Here is a 19,715-nt window from a genome sequence, read left to right on the forward strand (position 1 = left end):
GCTTTACTGCAGAGCAATTACTGTACGCAATTAAATATACGTGTCACTGTCTTTTGATGATGGATGTGGTGAATAGCGATCAAAATGTTGTTTTTGAAGACGTTGAAAATTATATTTTGAGAATATGGTTAATATGGTTATATCGCGAATATCCAGATGCTGAATGTGCTAGGGAAGTGTGCTCTGATGATGACAGTAATGGTAAAATCATCTGCTCAAATTAAACCCTTCCAAGTTTAAAAAGGTAACAAAATAGGCTTTATTTTATTTATTTGAAATTATTATTAAAATATCAGGAGATTTTTACGCTATTGCAGCAGTTAGAGATCCATCCGTGTTATATATATATATATATATAGGTCCGGGTCGCTAAAGACCTGAATATGTAATAATTGGCGAAACATTCATGCATTTAAGAGTTCAAATTTATGAAACAACTTTGCTGAAGCATTGTCTGTTTTCTTGAAGTTTAAAGTATTAAAATGTCTTAAATTGTACAATATTAAGCCTTAAATGTCAAATAGTCAACAATTTAATTGATGGGGCATTAATTACAACAATAAACGTTAGCAGGTTATCTTGACCTCTAGAGAGAAAGCCATTTTACCTGTCCCACTTCCAGTGGAATAAAGTCCTGGTCAGATGTATTACAGTAGCTGCTTAAACTGTTCCTGCAATGTGGTTGTACGACATTCGTAGTTCGGGAAGGAGGTGGCGGGAACCGGCAAACATTTAAACATAAAACTTTAAAAAATAAATAAACACGAAATGAAAGTAAAAGCGGCAGCCCCTCACAGACGACTACCGCATAAAACAACGACATAAAATCCAGGCCTGGTCTTCTCTTGTCTTGCACTGTCATCACTCCTCCTTTTATCCTTCCGGAGCTTCTCCATGGAACTGGAGACCGGTGAGTGGCGCAGGTGTCGCTCATTATCATTTACTCCAGCGGCCTCGCTCCATTCCCACGGCTCTCGGCCCCGCCCCACTCGTCACAGTGGTGTTTAATTACCCACCATATTCCTAACTATAATTAACATCTGCACTGGACAAAATATTTAGTACTGCTTTTATGCTTAACTTGAACAAGAAAAATAAATATTCGTCCTAAAATATGAAATAAATGTCATAGAAAGCGTTAAATTTATCTTTCTCATACATGTCGACACATTGTTACAACACTAATTTAATGTTTTAAAACAAATTATAAGTAAACTGTTTGTGTTTCTTGAGAATTATTGCTTCAATTAATGTTTTGCAAGATAGATCCTTATAATTCCAAGTGGATTTTTTTTTTTTTTTAATTAGAAGGTTCTCTCTGCATTTGACCTGTTCCGAAAATCCCCGTTTTTTCAAAAACCTTGAAGCTCAATATCTAAAAACCATTCAGAATGCAGATGGATTCCAAGGTGGTGTTTTGGTTGAATAATCGTCTACTGTAAATGTAGACACATCTGACCCTTGCAAGAGAAAGTCAAGGTAAAGTGTAGAAGTCTTTTGGCTGTGGCTGCCATTTGAAACATAATTGATTCCATTATGAGAATCAAAGAGCACTCCAGAGATGAGCACTGCGTTCAAGTACTTTAAGTTCTATAATCTGCCGCTGTGAACCTCTTTGCCTGCGGTAGGTCCAAATGTTTTTTAAAATGCCATCTTAAAATGCAGCCAGCTTCATCTGTAATTCTCCTCCTTGGAAAGATTGTGGGGGTCGACATTAAAGGGGGAACGGTGCTTTGGTTTTGCCGCAGAGAAATGAAGAAGTAGCGGTTCAGAAGTGTGGAACTGAAGAGGCGATTTGTTATCCCTTCCAGCCTTGACTCCTAGATGTGAGTGGGGAGCATTAGCGAGAGTCGAGAGGTTCACACCTCGTGGAGCCATCTTCTTTTTCAGCCTCTCGATCAAAACACAGGGCCCGTTGACAGGCCCACTCCCACTGTAGACCCTGAACTCTTATTCATAGGGACCAATCCATGGGTGTTGCACGTTGATTGGAGGGTACGAGACAGTCTTGAGCTTGCTGTGTGGTTATCTGTCTCTCAGTGCGTTTCTCTCACTCATTGCCTTTTTTAAAGGTCACCATAAATGGGTTTTTGCCTCCAAGGTCTTGTTTAATAAAAAATGTTGTTTAAGTTGTTTCTCGGTGGATGATTTGTTGCGTCGAGACATTTGTGTTATTAAATCACTTAATTGTGTTTGCCTTTTCCTCCCTTGCAAAAAACGATTGTAAGAAAAAGCTCAGTTTCATTAGTTTACGAGCACACAGGCGAACAGAGCCGATGCTGTTATCAGTTCATACGTGGCCCGGCAATAAAAGCTTTATTAGTAAGAGTTGAGTTAATTACAAAGGCTGTGTATTTCCCTGTCTGCACACGTCAGATAACCCCCCGGCCAACGAAGGCCACATCCCTCTACTGTCACTTCAGAGCCCTTCCGAATTGATCTGGGTAATAAAATGACAGTCCTGCCACAATATACGGATGGCCTTTAGTTCGAGAGCCCGTTAGGTGGTGGAGAGGGGCTTGTTTGAGCTTTATTTACACCTACGTGTCACCGCGGCTCACTCTCGTGATAAAACGTTTCAGCAGATCTGTGGTGTGTTTGAAATGCCATGAGGCGCACACGGCTCATGCAGGAATGCCTAATGGACAGCTTTTGTGGATTGTTGATTTAGTCACTATCTAGACTCGGGGTCAAAAGCCTCTTACTGCAGCAATTACAACATTTACAGAAATGCATTTGTGGGCTAGCAGGCTGATTGGACAACAAGTAGAGTCGAAGTATGCTACTTCTTGACCCTGAGGTTTAAACTGAACTATTTTAATTTACTAAGACTTTTCTCATTTATCTAGGAGACATTTTATGCAAGGATACAAATAATATTTTCTTCTTTAATTTATTTTTTGCTGCTTTAGTTATTTAAAATGTTCTCACAGCTTTATCTTTTGCATCCATTCCGCTTATAAGTTAAAGTTAACTTAATCCATTGTGGTTTGGACTTTTTGAAGAAACTTGATGAGGAAAGTAAATGTTGGAATCAAGTGTATTTTATGTGTTTTTGAGCAAGATGAGAACAGGGAGACTTGATGGTTCTGATTTCCAGTTTTTTTTTTTTTTTTTTTTTTAGATTTAGATTTAGAACCATTTCCATGTTATTGGGTTACCATCGTTGTAAAAAATTAAGTGTTTGCTTGCAAGTATGTGTACATAAATAGTGCGTTGAATTTTGCTTTGCTTAGTGAGTAAAAAAAAAATCATTAAGAAATGAATCATGTCAGAGTCACACGTAAAATCTTAATGACTGTTTAATTGAGTCAATTAAAATAGATTTATTCCATTAAATTTACATGAATAAATGATGTTTTCGCACAAAGAATGATTGAACTAAACCAAAAGGGAAAAAATGGTGATGTAACTTAATTGATTCATGTATTTTATTTTAATTTGTATTGACTGATTGATTGTAAATACTTTTACAAAAAAAAAAACTTTTTGCCACTTACTAGACAGAAAATTTTAAGTAAACTATTAGTAGGCCTTCTTAGAAAAAAAATGTGCAAAAATTTTACCTATTGGGGTACAACAGCTTGTATCTTATTTACCCCTAAAAGGTTCATAGTATCTTGTACATAGTACTACTCTAAGGTGCTAATATGCACATACAATGTTTCCATGTTTTTCTTACAGTGTTGGTTGAGTCCTTTTTAAAAATCCGTCATTTGTTTTGAGCATTTTGACCAGCCTGATGCAGCACCACTGACTCAGCCAATAGTGTGGGTTAGGAGGCGGGACTATGTTTGCTGGCCAATGGATGACAAGCAAAGTATTTGAGAAACCTGTTTGAAAACTCTTTATTTTTGCAGTTCCATTTAGTAACACTAGTAGTGCAACAATTAGCTTTAATATCTGATGTGATGTCAGGTTCAGGTTCTTGGGATGATTATCTTCCAAGAGCAGTTGTCAGTCAGTGTCTCGACAGACTGACCTGCTAAACAGTCTAATTAAGTTAGGCTAATTAACTTAATGAAGTCCCACACTCAGCCAGCTTTACCATTGAATGAAATTAGTAAGGGAAATTAAAGACCATTACTTATCAAATATTTGATTGTCACCTGACAAGATCAAGGACAACATCACTAGCTTAATATAAGCAATTGCATTTCTACTGGTTGAACAGTTTGTAGCAGGTCTCCTTCAGTTTACCTTCTTACACTGTTCTTAAGGCCAGTTAAATAAGTGTTCAGTGGGGCTCTGAGAGGTCAGACATAAATAGGGTGAATTATTGTAGCTGTGCAGTCAAAGATGCAGTCTGGACCAAAGGTTAGCTTTTCAAGAAAAGGTAGCATGATCCTGAAAGTGGGTACCTTGCACCCCTGCATTGCTGGTGAGTTGGATGAAGAGTGTTGAGACGTAGGGAAAATCAATGCACTGGAGTCACGTCCATCACCTTAACTAGGCAAGCTGGATGCCTCATGTCCTCTCAGGGGCCAATTTACAGAGTAAACAGGACCCTGGAGATGGCATGGCAAATTTTAGCTGTCCCGTTGGTCACTTTCTTAGCACTTAATGGGTTTTATTAACTCACAATGCCTCTACGACACAACCAGGGTGGACCTGTAAAACCCTTCAGTGATGTAGAGGCTTTATGATTTGGTAAAATGGCCCAATTTACCACTGAAACCATGAACCTTTTAAAATCCGTTCCAGTGCTCATCAGTGCACTTTGCAGCCTAGTTCATTGGACATTTTTGCTGAACTTTTATGCTCTGAGATCTCAGTATACTGTTCATTTTAAAAGGGTGTCACAACACAACTAATGATATGTTGGCGTTAAAGGGATAGTTCACCCAACAATTAGCATTCTGTCATCATTTACTCACCTTCAAGTTGTTCCAAACCTATATGAGTTTCTTTCTTCTGTTAAACACAAAAGATGATATTTTGAAGCATGTGGGTAACCAAACAGTTTATGGTCCTCATTGACTTCCATAGTATTTTTCTCCCAAACTATGGAAGCCATAGGGGACCACCAACAGACAGAATTTCCATTTGTGTGTGAACAACCCCTTTCAGTGTACTTCTTTTGTGAGAAAAGTTGCTTCCAGACAGATGAGTATAATAGCCCTTGATACATTAGTTAAAATTATGCATTTCTGATCCTTGAATTTAATTGGACGAGTGGCTTTCCAGTAGGTGACAATAAGTGAATCATTCAATAATTCATCCAACCACTTCATTAAAACACTGATTCATTTAGGAATAAAACAGATGACAGTCTTTATAAGTTAGTCCTTGAATCATTCACTGAATGGATTTGACTTGTGCAATCACACTGATTTGTTCATTAACAAAACAAGTTACTGTCTTTATGAGTAAGTCCTTAAATTCACTGAATCTATTCGTTCAAAAACCTAGATTCATTTAGGAATTATATACTGTAAATTACTGTCTTTATAAGTGAGTTCTTGAATCATTCACTAAATTAATTGGTTTAAAAACACTGATTCAATCAGAAACAAAACAAGTGACTGCCATTACAAATGCATCACTGAATCATTCACTCAAACAATGTTTTAAATCAGATTAATTCAAACTGAAATTATTTGAATTCATTCAAACTGTGATTGATTCATTGACTTGCGCATAAAGACAGAGTCGGTTTATTTGAAACCAGAGATTCATTCAGATTTATTTTTGTTACGTAATTAGGTCAAACAGTGCATGATTGGGAGAATTTGGCAAACCTGTTTGGTAGCAGTCTTTATTTTTGCTATTCAGTTTGGTGCCACTAATTAGTTCAGAGTGAGAGACCAGGTTTAATATCCATAACTCCAGGTTATAATTTATCATAGGTACAGCCTTTTCTGTCTTTAATTTTAGTTAATCATAATTAGCTACAAGACATAAAATAACATCACAAGGTGCGACTGCTTTCCTGGTTCATTTAAATAAGGTGACACGTGAAGTAGCATTTCTCAACACACCAGACAACAACAGGAGGGTAGGAAAGAGGAGGCGGTTCTCCCCTTCACATGCATTATTAATAAAGGACCAGGAATTGCCTTATCACACTTCTTAAAGGTGACATTGAACATGACAAGACCGTACAACCCTTGGACCTATGTGCTTCTCAGAATTGTGCATTGAGTCCTAGACCATGAGTGCATATGCACTGCCTTATTTAATTTGGCTGTATTTGATGGGACATCCCCCCCAGTATCTGCTGACACAGTAAAACTCTGTAACAACTATAGGGATGTCTCCACACCTGCACACACACTAACAGATCTGTTCAAACATTGATTCTCTCACACTCCATATGCACACGTACCGACTGGCGCTTTGTTTAACAAATGCAGCCTTAGAGGAGTGTCACTGTGTGATGCTATAAATCACATTAATGGGGATCAGCAGACTGCATACTGTTCATAACAGAAAGGCCACACACACATAGTCAGTCTTGAGGTCTCCATTCTTTTCTTAAAGGGATAGTTCCTTAAAAAAAAATGAAAATTCTGCTATCATTTACCACTCACTTTCATGTTATTTCTAACATTTGTAATCGCTGTAAAGCAAATGTATACATTTTTATTTTATGTATATCATTTGTGTATATATTCAATTTATATATATATATATATATATATATATATATTATTTTTGCATATACATAAATGCTGTAACTAAATGATTGCATTTTTTTAAAGACTTTCTTTTTACCAGCAAGGACTTTGTCAGTCGATTGGCACAAGTTGGTGTAGGTGTTTGCCACTCTGCAATTGCACCTAATCTATTTTCACCTGTGAGTGCGTGTTTTAGTTGCTACTTTATTAGCGTGCTGTTTGTTGCTTCTGCTTTTATGGTGGATGTTGTTTAGCTTTTAGTTCGCTATCCATTCATTTGCTGAAAGCCTCCATCCATGCATGTAGCCATGTAACCAATTTTCTCGCAGAGTTTGAGCACTTACATTTATTTGTGATTTAATATTTCACCTGAAATTGGAAATGGAGAGAAAGTAGCTCCTCTTTTCCGTATACCACACCTCTTCCTAGCAGCATTGGCTCTTATCAGATACAAGTTAAAAAAAGAAGGGGGGGGGGAATCTCTGGCTTGTGCATTTTACTGCTGATTTAATTAGCCATCTCTTGGTAAGTTCACTTCAGTATCTGTCACACCTCACTAAAATGAAAATAAATTCTCTAGGAAAAAAGGTAGATTAATGAATGCCCTTTGTAATAAATGAAAATGGGAAGCGCAAATATGCATAGTCATGAAATTTAATTGTGCGTTCTGGTGATTGGGTTTTGCTGGGAGTGGGTGTGTGAGTGAAAAAGGCGATAGGGCCAGAGGTGGCTCAATGTAGCGCGTAACGCACAGCTTCAGCTGCCTAATGAAGCGAGTGTTTATGACTGAATGCAATTGTGTCATGCCTACTATGCTGAAACACACACACGTCCTTGAGTATGTGCTCATACTGAATTTGTTTACTCATGTAGATTTATTTACTTGTGTCAACTAGTTGTATAAACCCAGACATGTAAGATTTTCATGAAAACAGACATAAACAGAATCTTCCAAAACTTAATATGTTTTTAAAGAAAACATCTCCTATGCTCAACAAAACATTTGTATCAAAATACAGTAAAACAGTAATACTGTAAAATAATATTACAATTGTAAATGTATATTTTAAAATGTATTTTAGTTGAATTTTCAGCAGGCATTACTCTTATGTCACATGATCCTTCAGAAATTAAAATGCTGATTTTATTATCGATGTTGAAAACAGTTGTGCTGCTTAATATTTTTGTGGAAACCGTGCTACATTTTTTAAGGATATGAAAGACTAGAAAGTTCAAAAGAACTTCTATTTGAAATATAAATCTTTTGTAACATCACCAGTTACTTTCACTTTTGATCAATTTAATATTTCCTTGCTGATTAAAAATTAATTTCTTTAAAAAAAAATAAATAAATCTTACTGACTTCGATTCAGAAGGTTCTGTATATCCGTATTGGTCATACTGGAAAGCTGTAATCTAATTGGCTGATTTGGGGACTCTGCTTTTGGAGTTTGCCAGGTTAGTGCCATTAAACCTTTTAAAAAATATTCAATTATTTTTATTTGAGGCACTTAATAACAGTTTTATTAGATAATCAATTAGCTAATCTGTATGAACCTCTTTATTTTGTATGTCCTGTAGGTGAAATGTAGGTCTATATTTATTATTTTTGGACAGTCTATACACATTTTCTACATTCTGTACATGTCGTGTCAAACTATTAATATTGTGTAATATATTTCAGATAAACATGCCAAATAAACGGCTTGAAAAAAAAAAAAAAATTGGTTGGTAACTTCCAGTCAGATGGTCTTTTCCTGTTTAAGTAGGCAGTTCTTGGCTAGAATAAGATGCGGTGTGGACCAAAACTTATGCTGTTTAGTTAAAAATCTGGCTACGCAAGACTAGCCTTCCCTGGCTGAGTATAGCTTTATCAAATTACACTGACTGGTAAATATTTTTCCACCATCTCTATGAAGAGAGATGGTTTGGAGGGGTCATGAATAATCCTGGGGCCTGATAGCGCTCTCGCTTTCTCTCTCTCACGTCTGCCTGAAGACACCCATTGGTTTGAGCCACAGTGCTTCATTTTCTCTAGATGCCTCTCCTGCTTTCTTACATGCTGGGTGTTTTCATCATCGTTGTCGGACATCAATCTGTCTTCTGCGGAGTGTGCGGGATTGCAGACGCACGCCGGCACCTATCAAACGGGGGGAGGCCGGAAAGCTGCTTCTTTCGTTTACACCACATAAAAGCCGCATATAACACACATGCACAAATAAATACAAAGAAAGCAGAAAGCGTGGTAAAGAAATAAGTCATACTAATTAGCCCGCTAATTCTTTGAGGACTTTGCCAGCTTGATAAAGGATGCTAAAGCTTATTAAAGTAAAAGCAGTGTTGTACATTTTTAATTATTTTTTCAGCACAGCTTTATTTTAATCCCACTTTATGAAGTTTGCTGCGTGTAGTGTGGGTGGTGGGAAGAAAAAAAAGGAAGGGGGTTTGATTGTGTCGCTGTAAGGCAGCAGGGGTCTCTGACTCAGATGCATTAACACAATTTTTAATTATTTTTTCAGCACAGCTTTATTTTAATCCCATTTTATGAAGTTTGCTGCGTGTAGTGTGGGTGGTGGGAAGAAAAAAAAGGAAGGGGGTTTGATTGTGTCGCTGTAAGGCAGCAGGGGTCTCTGACTCAGATGCATTAACACGCCACAGGCCTTTGTTGCCACCTAGGGTCCAGACCACGCTCTCACTTTTCTTCCATCTTTGCTCGCTTAAACTCTCCCTTACGCTGCTGCACATTTCGCTCGCTCACTCGCTATTTCACATGAGATTTTTTTTTTTTCTGCCCTTTTACAATCTAAAAATGCAATTAGAATGAAGAATGTGGCATTTCATTATCATACATGTATAAGCAGTAGCCAGAGGGCTGGCTGCTGCATGGAGAGTGAATGGCAGAATGAAGGCTCCAGCTTTCCCTGGAGGAGAGTGATGGAGATATCCCACAAAGCCACTGCCTGTCAGTGTGATCGGGCCCGCAGTGGGCCAGCGTCTCCACCATGTCTCTGCCTCACAAAGCAAATGTCACACTGTCAGCAAAATGAGCGCCCTGTTTTAAAAGAAGAAGATTTATAGAGTGAAGATCTTCATATTTTGGATTTTTTTATTTTTTATTTTGACATATCGCATTTTTCAGCAAAGTGTTTCATCTGGTTGGGCATGGATGAAGTGTGTGAGTTTTGTTCTTTTATACCATATAGCTGTGCTTCTCAAACTTTTCATATACTTTAAATCAGAACAGGAAGTACCACCTAGTACTGATAATGTTCCCTCCTTTTTTCAGTGTTAAGCATACTGTCTCTGTTTAAGCTGAAAGGGCTAGTCCACCCAAAAATGACAATTCTGTCATCATTTACTCAGCCTCATGTAGTTCCAAACCTGTATGACTGACTTTCTTCTGCTGAACACAAAAGAAGGCATTTTAAAAAGTGTTTTTAACAAAATGGTTTAAATTTTGGAACAACTTGAGTTAGTCAATGACAGAATTTTCATTTTTGGGTAAACTATCCCTCCAAGTTGTGAGCAACATAATTATGCTTGATTTATATTAATGTTTTGTTTTGGCAGTTATGAAAAATCATGGTGCCGTAAGACTCCTCATCGGGCCCTTTTGCAGATTTGTGGAAGTACTTTATCAGACCAGCATCTAAAACCATGACATAAAATAACATTTAGAAATATATTTTTTTATGGAATTGTCTTTATACAATTTTTGCAGTTCTGTTCAAACACATTGATACTAAATAAATGTTTGCATTTGATCTTAAAACTCTTACAGACTTGGCTACATTATGACATAAAATATACTCAAAATTGAGTGCTGAATCCAGTGTAAATGTTCTCAAGTTGAGTGTGTTGGTCAAAATAACATTGGAATCAGCAAGTGCAACTGAAAAACATTGCTTAAGGTCTTAACTCTTGACTATTATCATTGCAGTAATGATGTATATTATATAAATCGATGTAATATATACACGACTGTTCAAATGTTTGGGGTAAGATACGAAGAAAAATAAATTAATACATTTATTCAGTAAGGAATCAGCATATTAGAATGATTTCTGACGGATCATGTGACACTGAAGACTGGAGAAATGGCTGCTGAAAATTCATTTTAAAATAGAAAACAGTTATTTTAAGTTGTAATAATATTTCTCGATATTACTGTTTTTACTGTATTTCTGGGGGCTGTTTTATAAAACAAGTTTACCAAATAAGCCAGGTTTATTTCAGTTAGTCTGACTTATTGTCACTTGATTTGGTTCAAAATAAGTCAGACTAACTGAAATAAGCCTGGCTTATTTGGTAAACTTGTTTTATGAAACAGCCCCCTGATCAAATAAATGCAGCCTTGCTGAGCATAAGAGATTTCTTTTAAAAACAAAAAGTCTCATCAACCTCAAACTTTTAAATGGTAGTTTTTTTCTTTCTTTTTTTCGTTTGTTTACTGGTGTGCTCCCTGTGTAGCTGGTGTCTCAAGAACAAGCAACCAAGAAGTATCCAAGAGCCCTGATTTCACCCTGCCCCAGGATAAACACTAAATCACAAATGAGCCATGACGTGTGGGTCAACGAGTAAGTGTGTGTGTCCATGTGTGTCCATGGGAGTGTGGAAAAGCTCAATCGAGGCACTCCATGAGATTGTTAGCATGCACCGGACCGCCCTCCCCTCTTGTATCCCTTTTAAGTGCTGACTGGCCTGATGATAATGTATGGCACCAGAAGTAATTGGAAAATTGGCAGGCTTGTCAGAGAGATTTGGTGGATGGCACCGGCCGATCCGGCAGCAAGGTTCATGAGGTATCGTCCCACCGTGAGATTTATATCGCAGCACGGGCCGGCAATGGCAAAGTACCCAGAGTTCAGGAAAAAAGTAACTCATTTTTCATAAAGGCCAGGCTGCATATCAAAAGTCATCCATAGACAGAGACAAGACCCATATGGGAGCGACACTGCTGAATAAAGCAAAGCTGTCTGCCCAGATTAACTACTGAGGCAGCTCTTGAAGCCACATATTGGACGTGTATCACAAAACTGATGTTTGTATGTCTGGAAATGAAGCTGGCCTGATATCCTTATATTGTGCACATACTTCATTACAAAACTATTACTATTTAATTAATAGGTTATTACTATGTAGTTATGATTGTCTTGCATTTGCTTCTATAAATGTATTAAGAGCTTTAGAGGACAATAGGTACTTTAAAAGTTTAAAGTTGTCTGAAAAATTATACTGGCCTAAATTAATTTTCTATATATTGAGAACACCTTTCATTATAAATTACAAGATAATTACTATGTAATTACTATTATAAGATTTGTTCCTATAAATGTATTACGAGCTTTAAAGAACAATAGATGTGTTTAATGAGACGTCGTCAATGTTTTGTACTCTTGATTCTTTCTGTAAGTAAAGCCATGAATCATCACGCACTTCTCACCTGTGTTGAGCGTAGTGTGTGGTCAGGGCTCTGCCATCACACATGGCTGCGTAGATGTGTTTATTAACCTTTAGAGGCGAGGATAATTGCATCTGTCAGACTCACTTAAAAGCTGAGATGGCCATCATTTCCTGTTTGTCGTCTCCTCTAAATTCGTAGGTTGTGTAAGTGACTCTGGCATGACGTTTGCTCTTTGTCGTAGAGGCATTTAAATTACCATTATTCAGAGTTAAGCGTAACATGTCAAAATAGTTTAAAACCTTGGTTCATGGAACTTTGCTAGTGATTTTCTTATAATATACATCCAAATTAGATAAAGGAAATGTATGCAGTTAAAATAATAGAAAGGACACAGCCTTGCAAGGTTTTTTTTTTTTTTTTGCGCAAAAAATCAGATAAAAAAGATATGACTTGAGGTGTGGACATTTACTTTGTTGTTTGCGTAATTCAAACTAAAAGAACATTATTATTATTAGGAATGGCTTGATCCCACTTTTTCATTTGCTGATACTGATGCCAATCCGTTTTTTCCCCTAGATTTTTATTTCAGTTTAAAATATCTACTTCATTAACTTAACTACACACTGCTTAAACATAGTTAATACCATAATACCATACATATGGTTAATATGGTTAATATTGTGTTATATACATTTTTTTTGATTATTCAAATTTCTGATTATTCAAGCTGAATCATTTATGAACTTCTTAAGAAGCTATTTTTTTAGCATAAAATGTTCTTTTCACTTAATATGATAATTTTGTATCTTTCAGGAGGAAGAACCTCAAGAGGTTGAGGATGAGTCTGTGAAAGAGGAAGGGACTGAGCAGGAGATCCCAGACTGAAAAACTCTCAACATTACCTCACGTGAAGTAATCGTATTGTCTACACAGTCAGAGCCATCACCTCATTTCCTGCTGAATAGCAGGATGCAAAATAATTTTCACAAATTGAATCAACAGACGTGAACTGCCACTGCTTCAACAGACTGAAATGTTCCTCCTTTAACCAGAAAAATTATTAAATGACCACAATTACCAGCTTAAAAAAATTGTCAATGCTGTGATCTCTATATATTTTTTTCAGATATGTAGGGAATTGTACAGACTCGATGTATGTTCAAGTCCACCGTAATGAATGCTGCAGCTGATCATGATCTGCATGAGAGCCAGGAAAAAAGCCTGTTTTTTAAAAGTTATTTTTCATACACTAATTGACATATCCCATGACTCATGGATGTGAATATCATAATGGTATCATGTGTCCAGAAATTCCTCAAGCAGTGTTTCTGATTATATTTTTTTATATATATACAGAGACTGCACACTGTTCGTCCTGTCCCGCCAACACCCTCTTTGTTTATCAGCTTTATAATATTTGCTTTTGTTTTTATTTCATATTTTTAAACACCAATGCATTATACGCATATGACCTGACAGTAAAACTGACAGTGGCTTGTGTTATATAAATCATTACTTCCTGATCTAAGAGCAAAGTCTATTTTATTATTTTTTACAAATCTCATTTTTATAAATGCGGTATATTCAAGAACATCCTTTATCATTGACAGTGTTGTTGTCTGTGCTCATGTTTGGGGCTATTCTCAGTTTTAAACATTATTTCAGTGTAAAACTAGTGGGACAATTCATTTGCCTCAATGCTTGAGTTCAAGACAAGTCTGTATTTAGGTACTTTAAAAAATGTGACCTTCGTAATAAACAATACTTGTGAATTTATTATTATTATTTCTGTTATTGATGCTAAACGCAACAGTACCATAACTATTCAGATGTCAATCAAGATAAAGGGCACTCAAGATCTCAAGAAAGAACCATTCTCAGAGACTGAAGTGCACTTTCCACAAATAGGGTACAAAATAGCACTTTTTTTTAATGATCAGTGAAAGGAGATGATTAATGTTGATCATCAAGCTTAGGATATCTACAGAAGAGGATTAGGGCCAAGCAATAATAAAAAATAAAACATCTTGAGATTAAAGTCATTATAATGTGATATTAAACTCGTTAAATTTCAAGAAAAATTTTGAAATACAATGTTGAGAATTAAATCCTTACATTTCGAGAAAAAAGTAATTTCGAGAAAAAACTTGTTAAATTTCAAGAAAAAAGTCTAAATTAAATGGTGAGAATAAACGTATTAAATTACGAGAATAAAGTCGAAATAAAATGCTGAGAGTAAACACACTTGTCATGTTCATTTTATCTCGTTGGATACTGTTAATCAACATTACTCTCTACGACCTACGCCACTGCAGACGCTGATTAACAGTATCCAAAGAGATAAAATGAACATGACACAAGTGTGTTTACTCTCAGCATTTTATTTCGACTTTACTCCTATATTTGAATGAGTTTATTCTCAACTTTTAATTTAAACTTTTTTTCTCAAAATGTAATTTTTTTCTCGAAACACAACGACTTTTTTCTTGAAATTTAATGCGTTTTTTTTCTTGAAACACGACTTAATTCTCAAAATTTAATGAGTTTATTCTAGGGCTGCACGATTAAACGAATGCGATTGTCATGCGCATCTTGTCAGTAAAGCCGGTTCTGTGATTAGTAGTAAATCTGCATCACGTGCTTTCAGATGGAGCAGCATTTACTACACAGAGCCGTAGATCACTGACAAGCTACGCAAAATCGCGTTCATAATTGCAGACGACTTAATTGCGCGATTATGAAATCGAAGAAATCGTTCTGCGATTATGAAAGCTGTTTGTGTAGCTTGTCAGTGAACTACGGCTCTGTGTAGTAAATGCTGCTCCATCTGAAAGCATGTGAAAATTTGTAGATTAGCATTGCATTATTATATACTTTATTATAATAAAAATTATAATAAGACGAACTCAGATAAACCATATATTGTCGTAGTCGTGTTTATTAGTTACGTTGAAATCATTCAGTGAGGTTATTTGCCTGTCTTCAATGAAATGACTATTTTGTGCCACAGTTTTATAATGGATATCATTGTTGAGGACAAGCTGTGGGACATCGCTAAATATTATTCACTAAAGTGAACTGGATATCAATTTAATAGCTAAATGTCAGAATTATGATACTACATGATTTTAATTCCTTGGACAGGCCACAATCAAAAGGGGCATACAGATGTGTTTAAATCTGGCTACTTTAAAAGTAATATTAATTTTATGTTCGATATAAGTTTAATCTATTGGTTCGCACAAAAGAAAAAAAAAAGCTTTAAATAGGTAATGGGACATCAAAGTGTACCACATTCTTAGAAAATGCTGAAGACGTTTCTCAATTAGTTACGTTGAATTAATAAAAGCAGTTAAATCTTGTTTAAATCTGTTTATTCAGCAACCGCTATAGGCATTTCCTGGGTTTCTTCTGCGAGGCGTATTTGGAGTTTCCGTGCGAGAGCGCCCTCTGGCCTTCGGATGGAGATTTAATCGCCTAATCGCGATTTATCGCCTTTGCAATTTAATTTCGATTAATTGTGCAGCCCTAGTTTATTCGAAACATTTTATTTCCACATTTTTATCGAAATTTAACGAGTTTAATATCGCATTATAATGACTTTAATCTCGAGATGGTTTTATTTTTTTTATTATTGCTTGGCCCTAATCCTCTTCCGTAGATATCGAACTAAACTAATTTTTAAAAGATTTTTATGAATTTGTTGGGACAATTCAGCATTTTTTTTATCATTAATTTGGAATTTTAATAGCAATTATCTAGTAGTAAACATTCATTAAACATCCTATTTTTTATATATATATATATATATATATATTTTTTTTTTTTTTGAAGGCGAAGGATTTTGTGTTGCACTGGCGATTGATGCACATTGATGACACTTCGCTGCAACCGTTCACGACAGACCCCCTGAAGCTGAGTGCTCAGCATGCAGCAGGCGGAGTGTGTCATTAGGGTTGTAATAATGGCAGTGGGTGTGCTTATGTCAGAATGGCCTTCTCGTTCAAGACCCACATGCCCCCTTCCACAATCTGATTACAACCTCTGCATAATAAAGAGGCCTGTAATGGTGACTTCATGTTCAGCGCTTTGCTCAGCTAGCATATGTTTTAGCCATGAGAACTCAAAACTACCATCTGTAACAGTATATGATGACATAGGTTATGCAATGTTAATATGAATGGCAGCTGAATAAAGTGTTGTCATAATGATAGTCTGAAGCAAGGAGGTCTAAAACGAAGCCAGACGTTTCCAATCATTTTAATGGCAGTTGCTTGGCGAGTGCAGGACTCACCATAACTATGCGATATCACTGATAAAAATTTGTATTAAAATGAAATAGTTAAGTACTGGTTGCAAAAATGTTACTGTCTAGTTATCTACCGACAGAGGTGCTAATGAATATATGGTAACTGTAAGAAAAAGTGAAGACGTCGAATATCTTGATGAAGAATAACTTTTATTACAGAATAGTAGTGACAAAGTACATGTAGTACCTTGGGTTCAACGGAGTCAGACTGAACCCCGAACATCCTAAGCTCAAACATTTTATACACTTAGAGTTTACCCTCAATGTAAAGGAAGTTGCTCCTGTTGTTACAGCTGTGGTCTGTATGTTAATTAAGTTCTGACACCCCTTTTGTCTGAGGTGGTTCTCAGTGTCCCACACCTGCTCCCATTCTACAATTGGTCACCATTTGCTCAGGATGTGATCATCCCAAGTGATCTACAAACAACATAACTGTTGACTTTCTTCTTCTCTATAATAATTAAGCCATTTTGGGAAATGAGCATGATCAAACATATTGTGGAGTGGAATCTGGGTCAGGGCAGACTATAGATTCTTACAGTCCCCCCTCTGATGCTCTTGGCCCAAAAGAAGCATCACACTCACTCCCGTTACACAGAGGTGCCCAGTGGCGGTGAAGCCCTGCCTTAGGTTGCCCCCCTCTTGCCAAAGGAGAATCTTACCCGTCATTGAGTCGACACCTCATGCACACTGGTTGTCGCTCCATCCAATTAGGCAAAATTATCATAGGGACTTCTCTCAAATTTGGCAAAATGACACACAATTTTTTTTTTTGGGGGGGTTTGGGAGAGGAGCACTTGAGAAACAAGAATCTTTTCACATTCAAAAACAAAGCTACAGAAATTTAATCACAGAATGCAATTAAATATTTTCTCATTAATGAAATTTCAATATTAATGCCATTAACACATTTCCCAAAAATGATAAAGAATCACCCCCCTTTTGATAGTAAACATATTGTCTAAAATATAATACTATCATAAAACTATTCCTACAATTCACATCAGCATCTGTTTGTGACTGAGCTACAGTCATGTTGTTCATGCAGTGCTGTGTCTGGCAAGGTGTGAATGGCTTCTTCCTTATTTCCTTTCAACAGTGCCAACTGGGTTTCTAAACTGCCTATCTTCTTAAGCAAATCACGATAGCTCATCCTTCTTTTGTGTGAAAAGTGACACTGTCTTGCCTTGTGTCTCAAACTTCCACATGCAAAACAAACAACTTCCTGATCTTTCCTAACTTTTTCTAAACAATGCCTTGCTATGTGACCAGTGACCATCCTTGCATAACAGACAAAGCTTTGATGAGGTCTCTCGTTGTCTTGACAATGTCTAGCAATGTGCAATGTGATTCCACATGCATAACAGAGAGTAACACCTTCTGAATTTACTCTTTCTAATCTCTTTGGTCTCTGATGGAAACCGTTAGATAATCTAGAACATTCTCGCCTGCCGAATGCAGCAACTGGATGTCTAGATTCTGCAGCTTTCATTTGACTTCTTGCATTGAAATGCTGTGTCATTTTGGAAATGATTTGCTCGTATGGTGTATTTACAGTATTTACATGAGCAATGGCTTCTCGCATGTGTGAACTACTTTGTGCAATTAATGCAGACTTAAACATTATAAACATTAGAGTTGCATTGGGCAAACCACTGTAACAGCTAAACATTTCCCACAACCTGGATGCAAATGCTAGAGGATGTTCTCCAATTTCCATTGTCACCTCAGTTATCTTTCTCAAGTTAACCAAATTAGTCCCAGCAAGTCTAAGTACAGCTTCTCTCCTTGCACCTTTGTCTGCTCTTTTGTCACGAACTTCCTGTGAGAGAGCACTGGTTAATGAGCGTGGTATGCAAATCATAAGAAGTCTACAAGCATCTTCGTCTGACACACTATAAACCTCCACTACCTTCTCCAGTTTTGACAAAAACTCTACTGGATCCATGTTATCAGGCTCAAAAGAACCCACTGCTGTAATAAGACTTTGAAAGTCCATAAAAGACAGTTGTCTAACAGCTTGGCCATTTTCATTTCTTTGATCAAGAACCCTCTCATTTCCAGTCTGTCTTGTTCGCACTGGTGCTATTGGGAATCTCACAGAATCATCTGAGGAATTATGTCGACTAATGGCTTCCTTGCAGTTCTTCTCCTCATATTCAGAATTGGATTGAACATTTACCAACTGTCTAGCTGTCCCTTCATACAAACATCTAAATGTTTCCATCTCTGTTTCAGACTTTGAAATTTCTTTTCTCAATTTCACTATCTGTTCCTTCAAAATAATCTCTTCAGCCTCGCAATTTCTCAATGACATGACATAGAATTTAGCTTGACAATTTAGCAACTTGTTTTCAGTTTTAATTTCTTCTAATCTTTTCTTAGTTCCCTTGTATGAGGCAATAAGAGCTTGAAGTGCATTAGCAACTTTTCCCTCTTTGTTTTTAGGCATTTTGCGACAATTTTTTTAATTGAGACATAGCCCACTCGTACGGGTCATCTGCCTTCTCTATCCCCTCAAACATTCCTACTGAGCCGTGCTTAGCGATGTATTTAACTATCAACTCTTCCATTTTCACAATCTTATTGAATTGTGTTCAGCAATTCAATAGGCTTCTTTTCCTTCACTGACTGAACATTATCTAGTTACTTTAAGATACCTGTTAGTCTAATTATTCACAGCTCCTGTGCTTTGCCTACAAATGAATTAAACAGCCACACTACATGAATCTGGGTCGGGGCAGACTATAGATTCTTACATAACCTATAAAAATATATAGATATAGACTCATTTTTATTATTATTTTAACGATGTACTAAAATAACAAACTAAAATAAAAATGAAAAACTATAGAAAAATATAAAAATAACAAAAACTACTAAAAATGATTAAAAAACTACAAAATTACTACGACTTTAAAATTAAAATGAAAGTTTTTATAAAATAAAATCTGATTCAAATATGAAATCTATATTCTATAAAAATATATATATTCTAAACTCTCTTTCTGTATATATATACTTGTCCCATTGTTTTTTAAAAACTATTTAACATAACATTTTAATATTATAATGCATATTTAAATGATTTTTTTTATATAGGGCTATATAGGGCTTCTGTGTTTCTTCTATAACACTTCTATGTTTAATAACATGACATGCCATCTTTAATAACATTTATTTTTGTAAATAAATTTAAATAAAAAATACACAGTCTATCTCTGGCTAAGCATAAATGTTTTTTTTTTTTTTTACCTCTTCTTTTAAATATGCATCATACTGTGTGCTTAAAAGATTCATACAAAATTGCTTAAAAGATTTCTAAAAAAAAACATCCCATCAAGTTTTATACACATAAACACAAAGTTTCCACATTGAAATG

General features: G+C 36.1%; 1 protein-coding gene across 3 annotated transcripts in view; it reads left to right on the forward strand.

Moving 5' to 3' along the window:
* Positions 1 to 13,763, forward strand: part of LOC107698992 (PHD finger protein 14-like) — a 97,962-nt gene extending 84,199 nt beyond the window's left edge. For all 3 annotated transcript variants that reach the window (XM_016500126.1, XM_016500127.1, XM_016500130.1), the window contains one exon: positions 12,838 to 13,763. In XM_016500126.1, coding sequence (XP_016355612.1) covers positions 12,838 to 12,909 — 72 coding nt within the window. In that variant the 3' untranslated portion in view covers positions 12,910 to 13,763. The remainder of the gene's footprint in view (positions 1 to 12,837) is intronic.
* Positions 13,764 to 19,715: the final 5,952 nt, after the last annotated feature.

The sequence above is a fragment of the Sinocyclocheilus anshuiensis genome, unplaced genomic scaffold, assembly GCF_001515605.1.
Source record: "Sinocyclocheilus anshuiensis isolate Anshui unplaced genomic scaffold, SAMN03320099.WGS_v1.1 scaffold74, whole genome shotgun sequence".
Lineage (NCBI taxonomy): Eukaryota > Metazoa > Chordata > Actinopteri > Cypriniformes > Cyprinidae > Sinocyclocheilus > Sinocyclocheilus anshuiensis.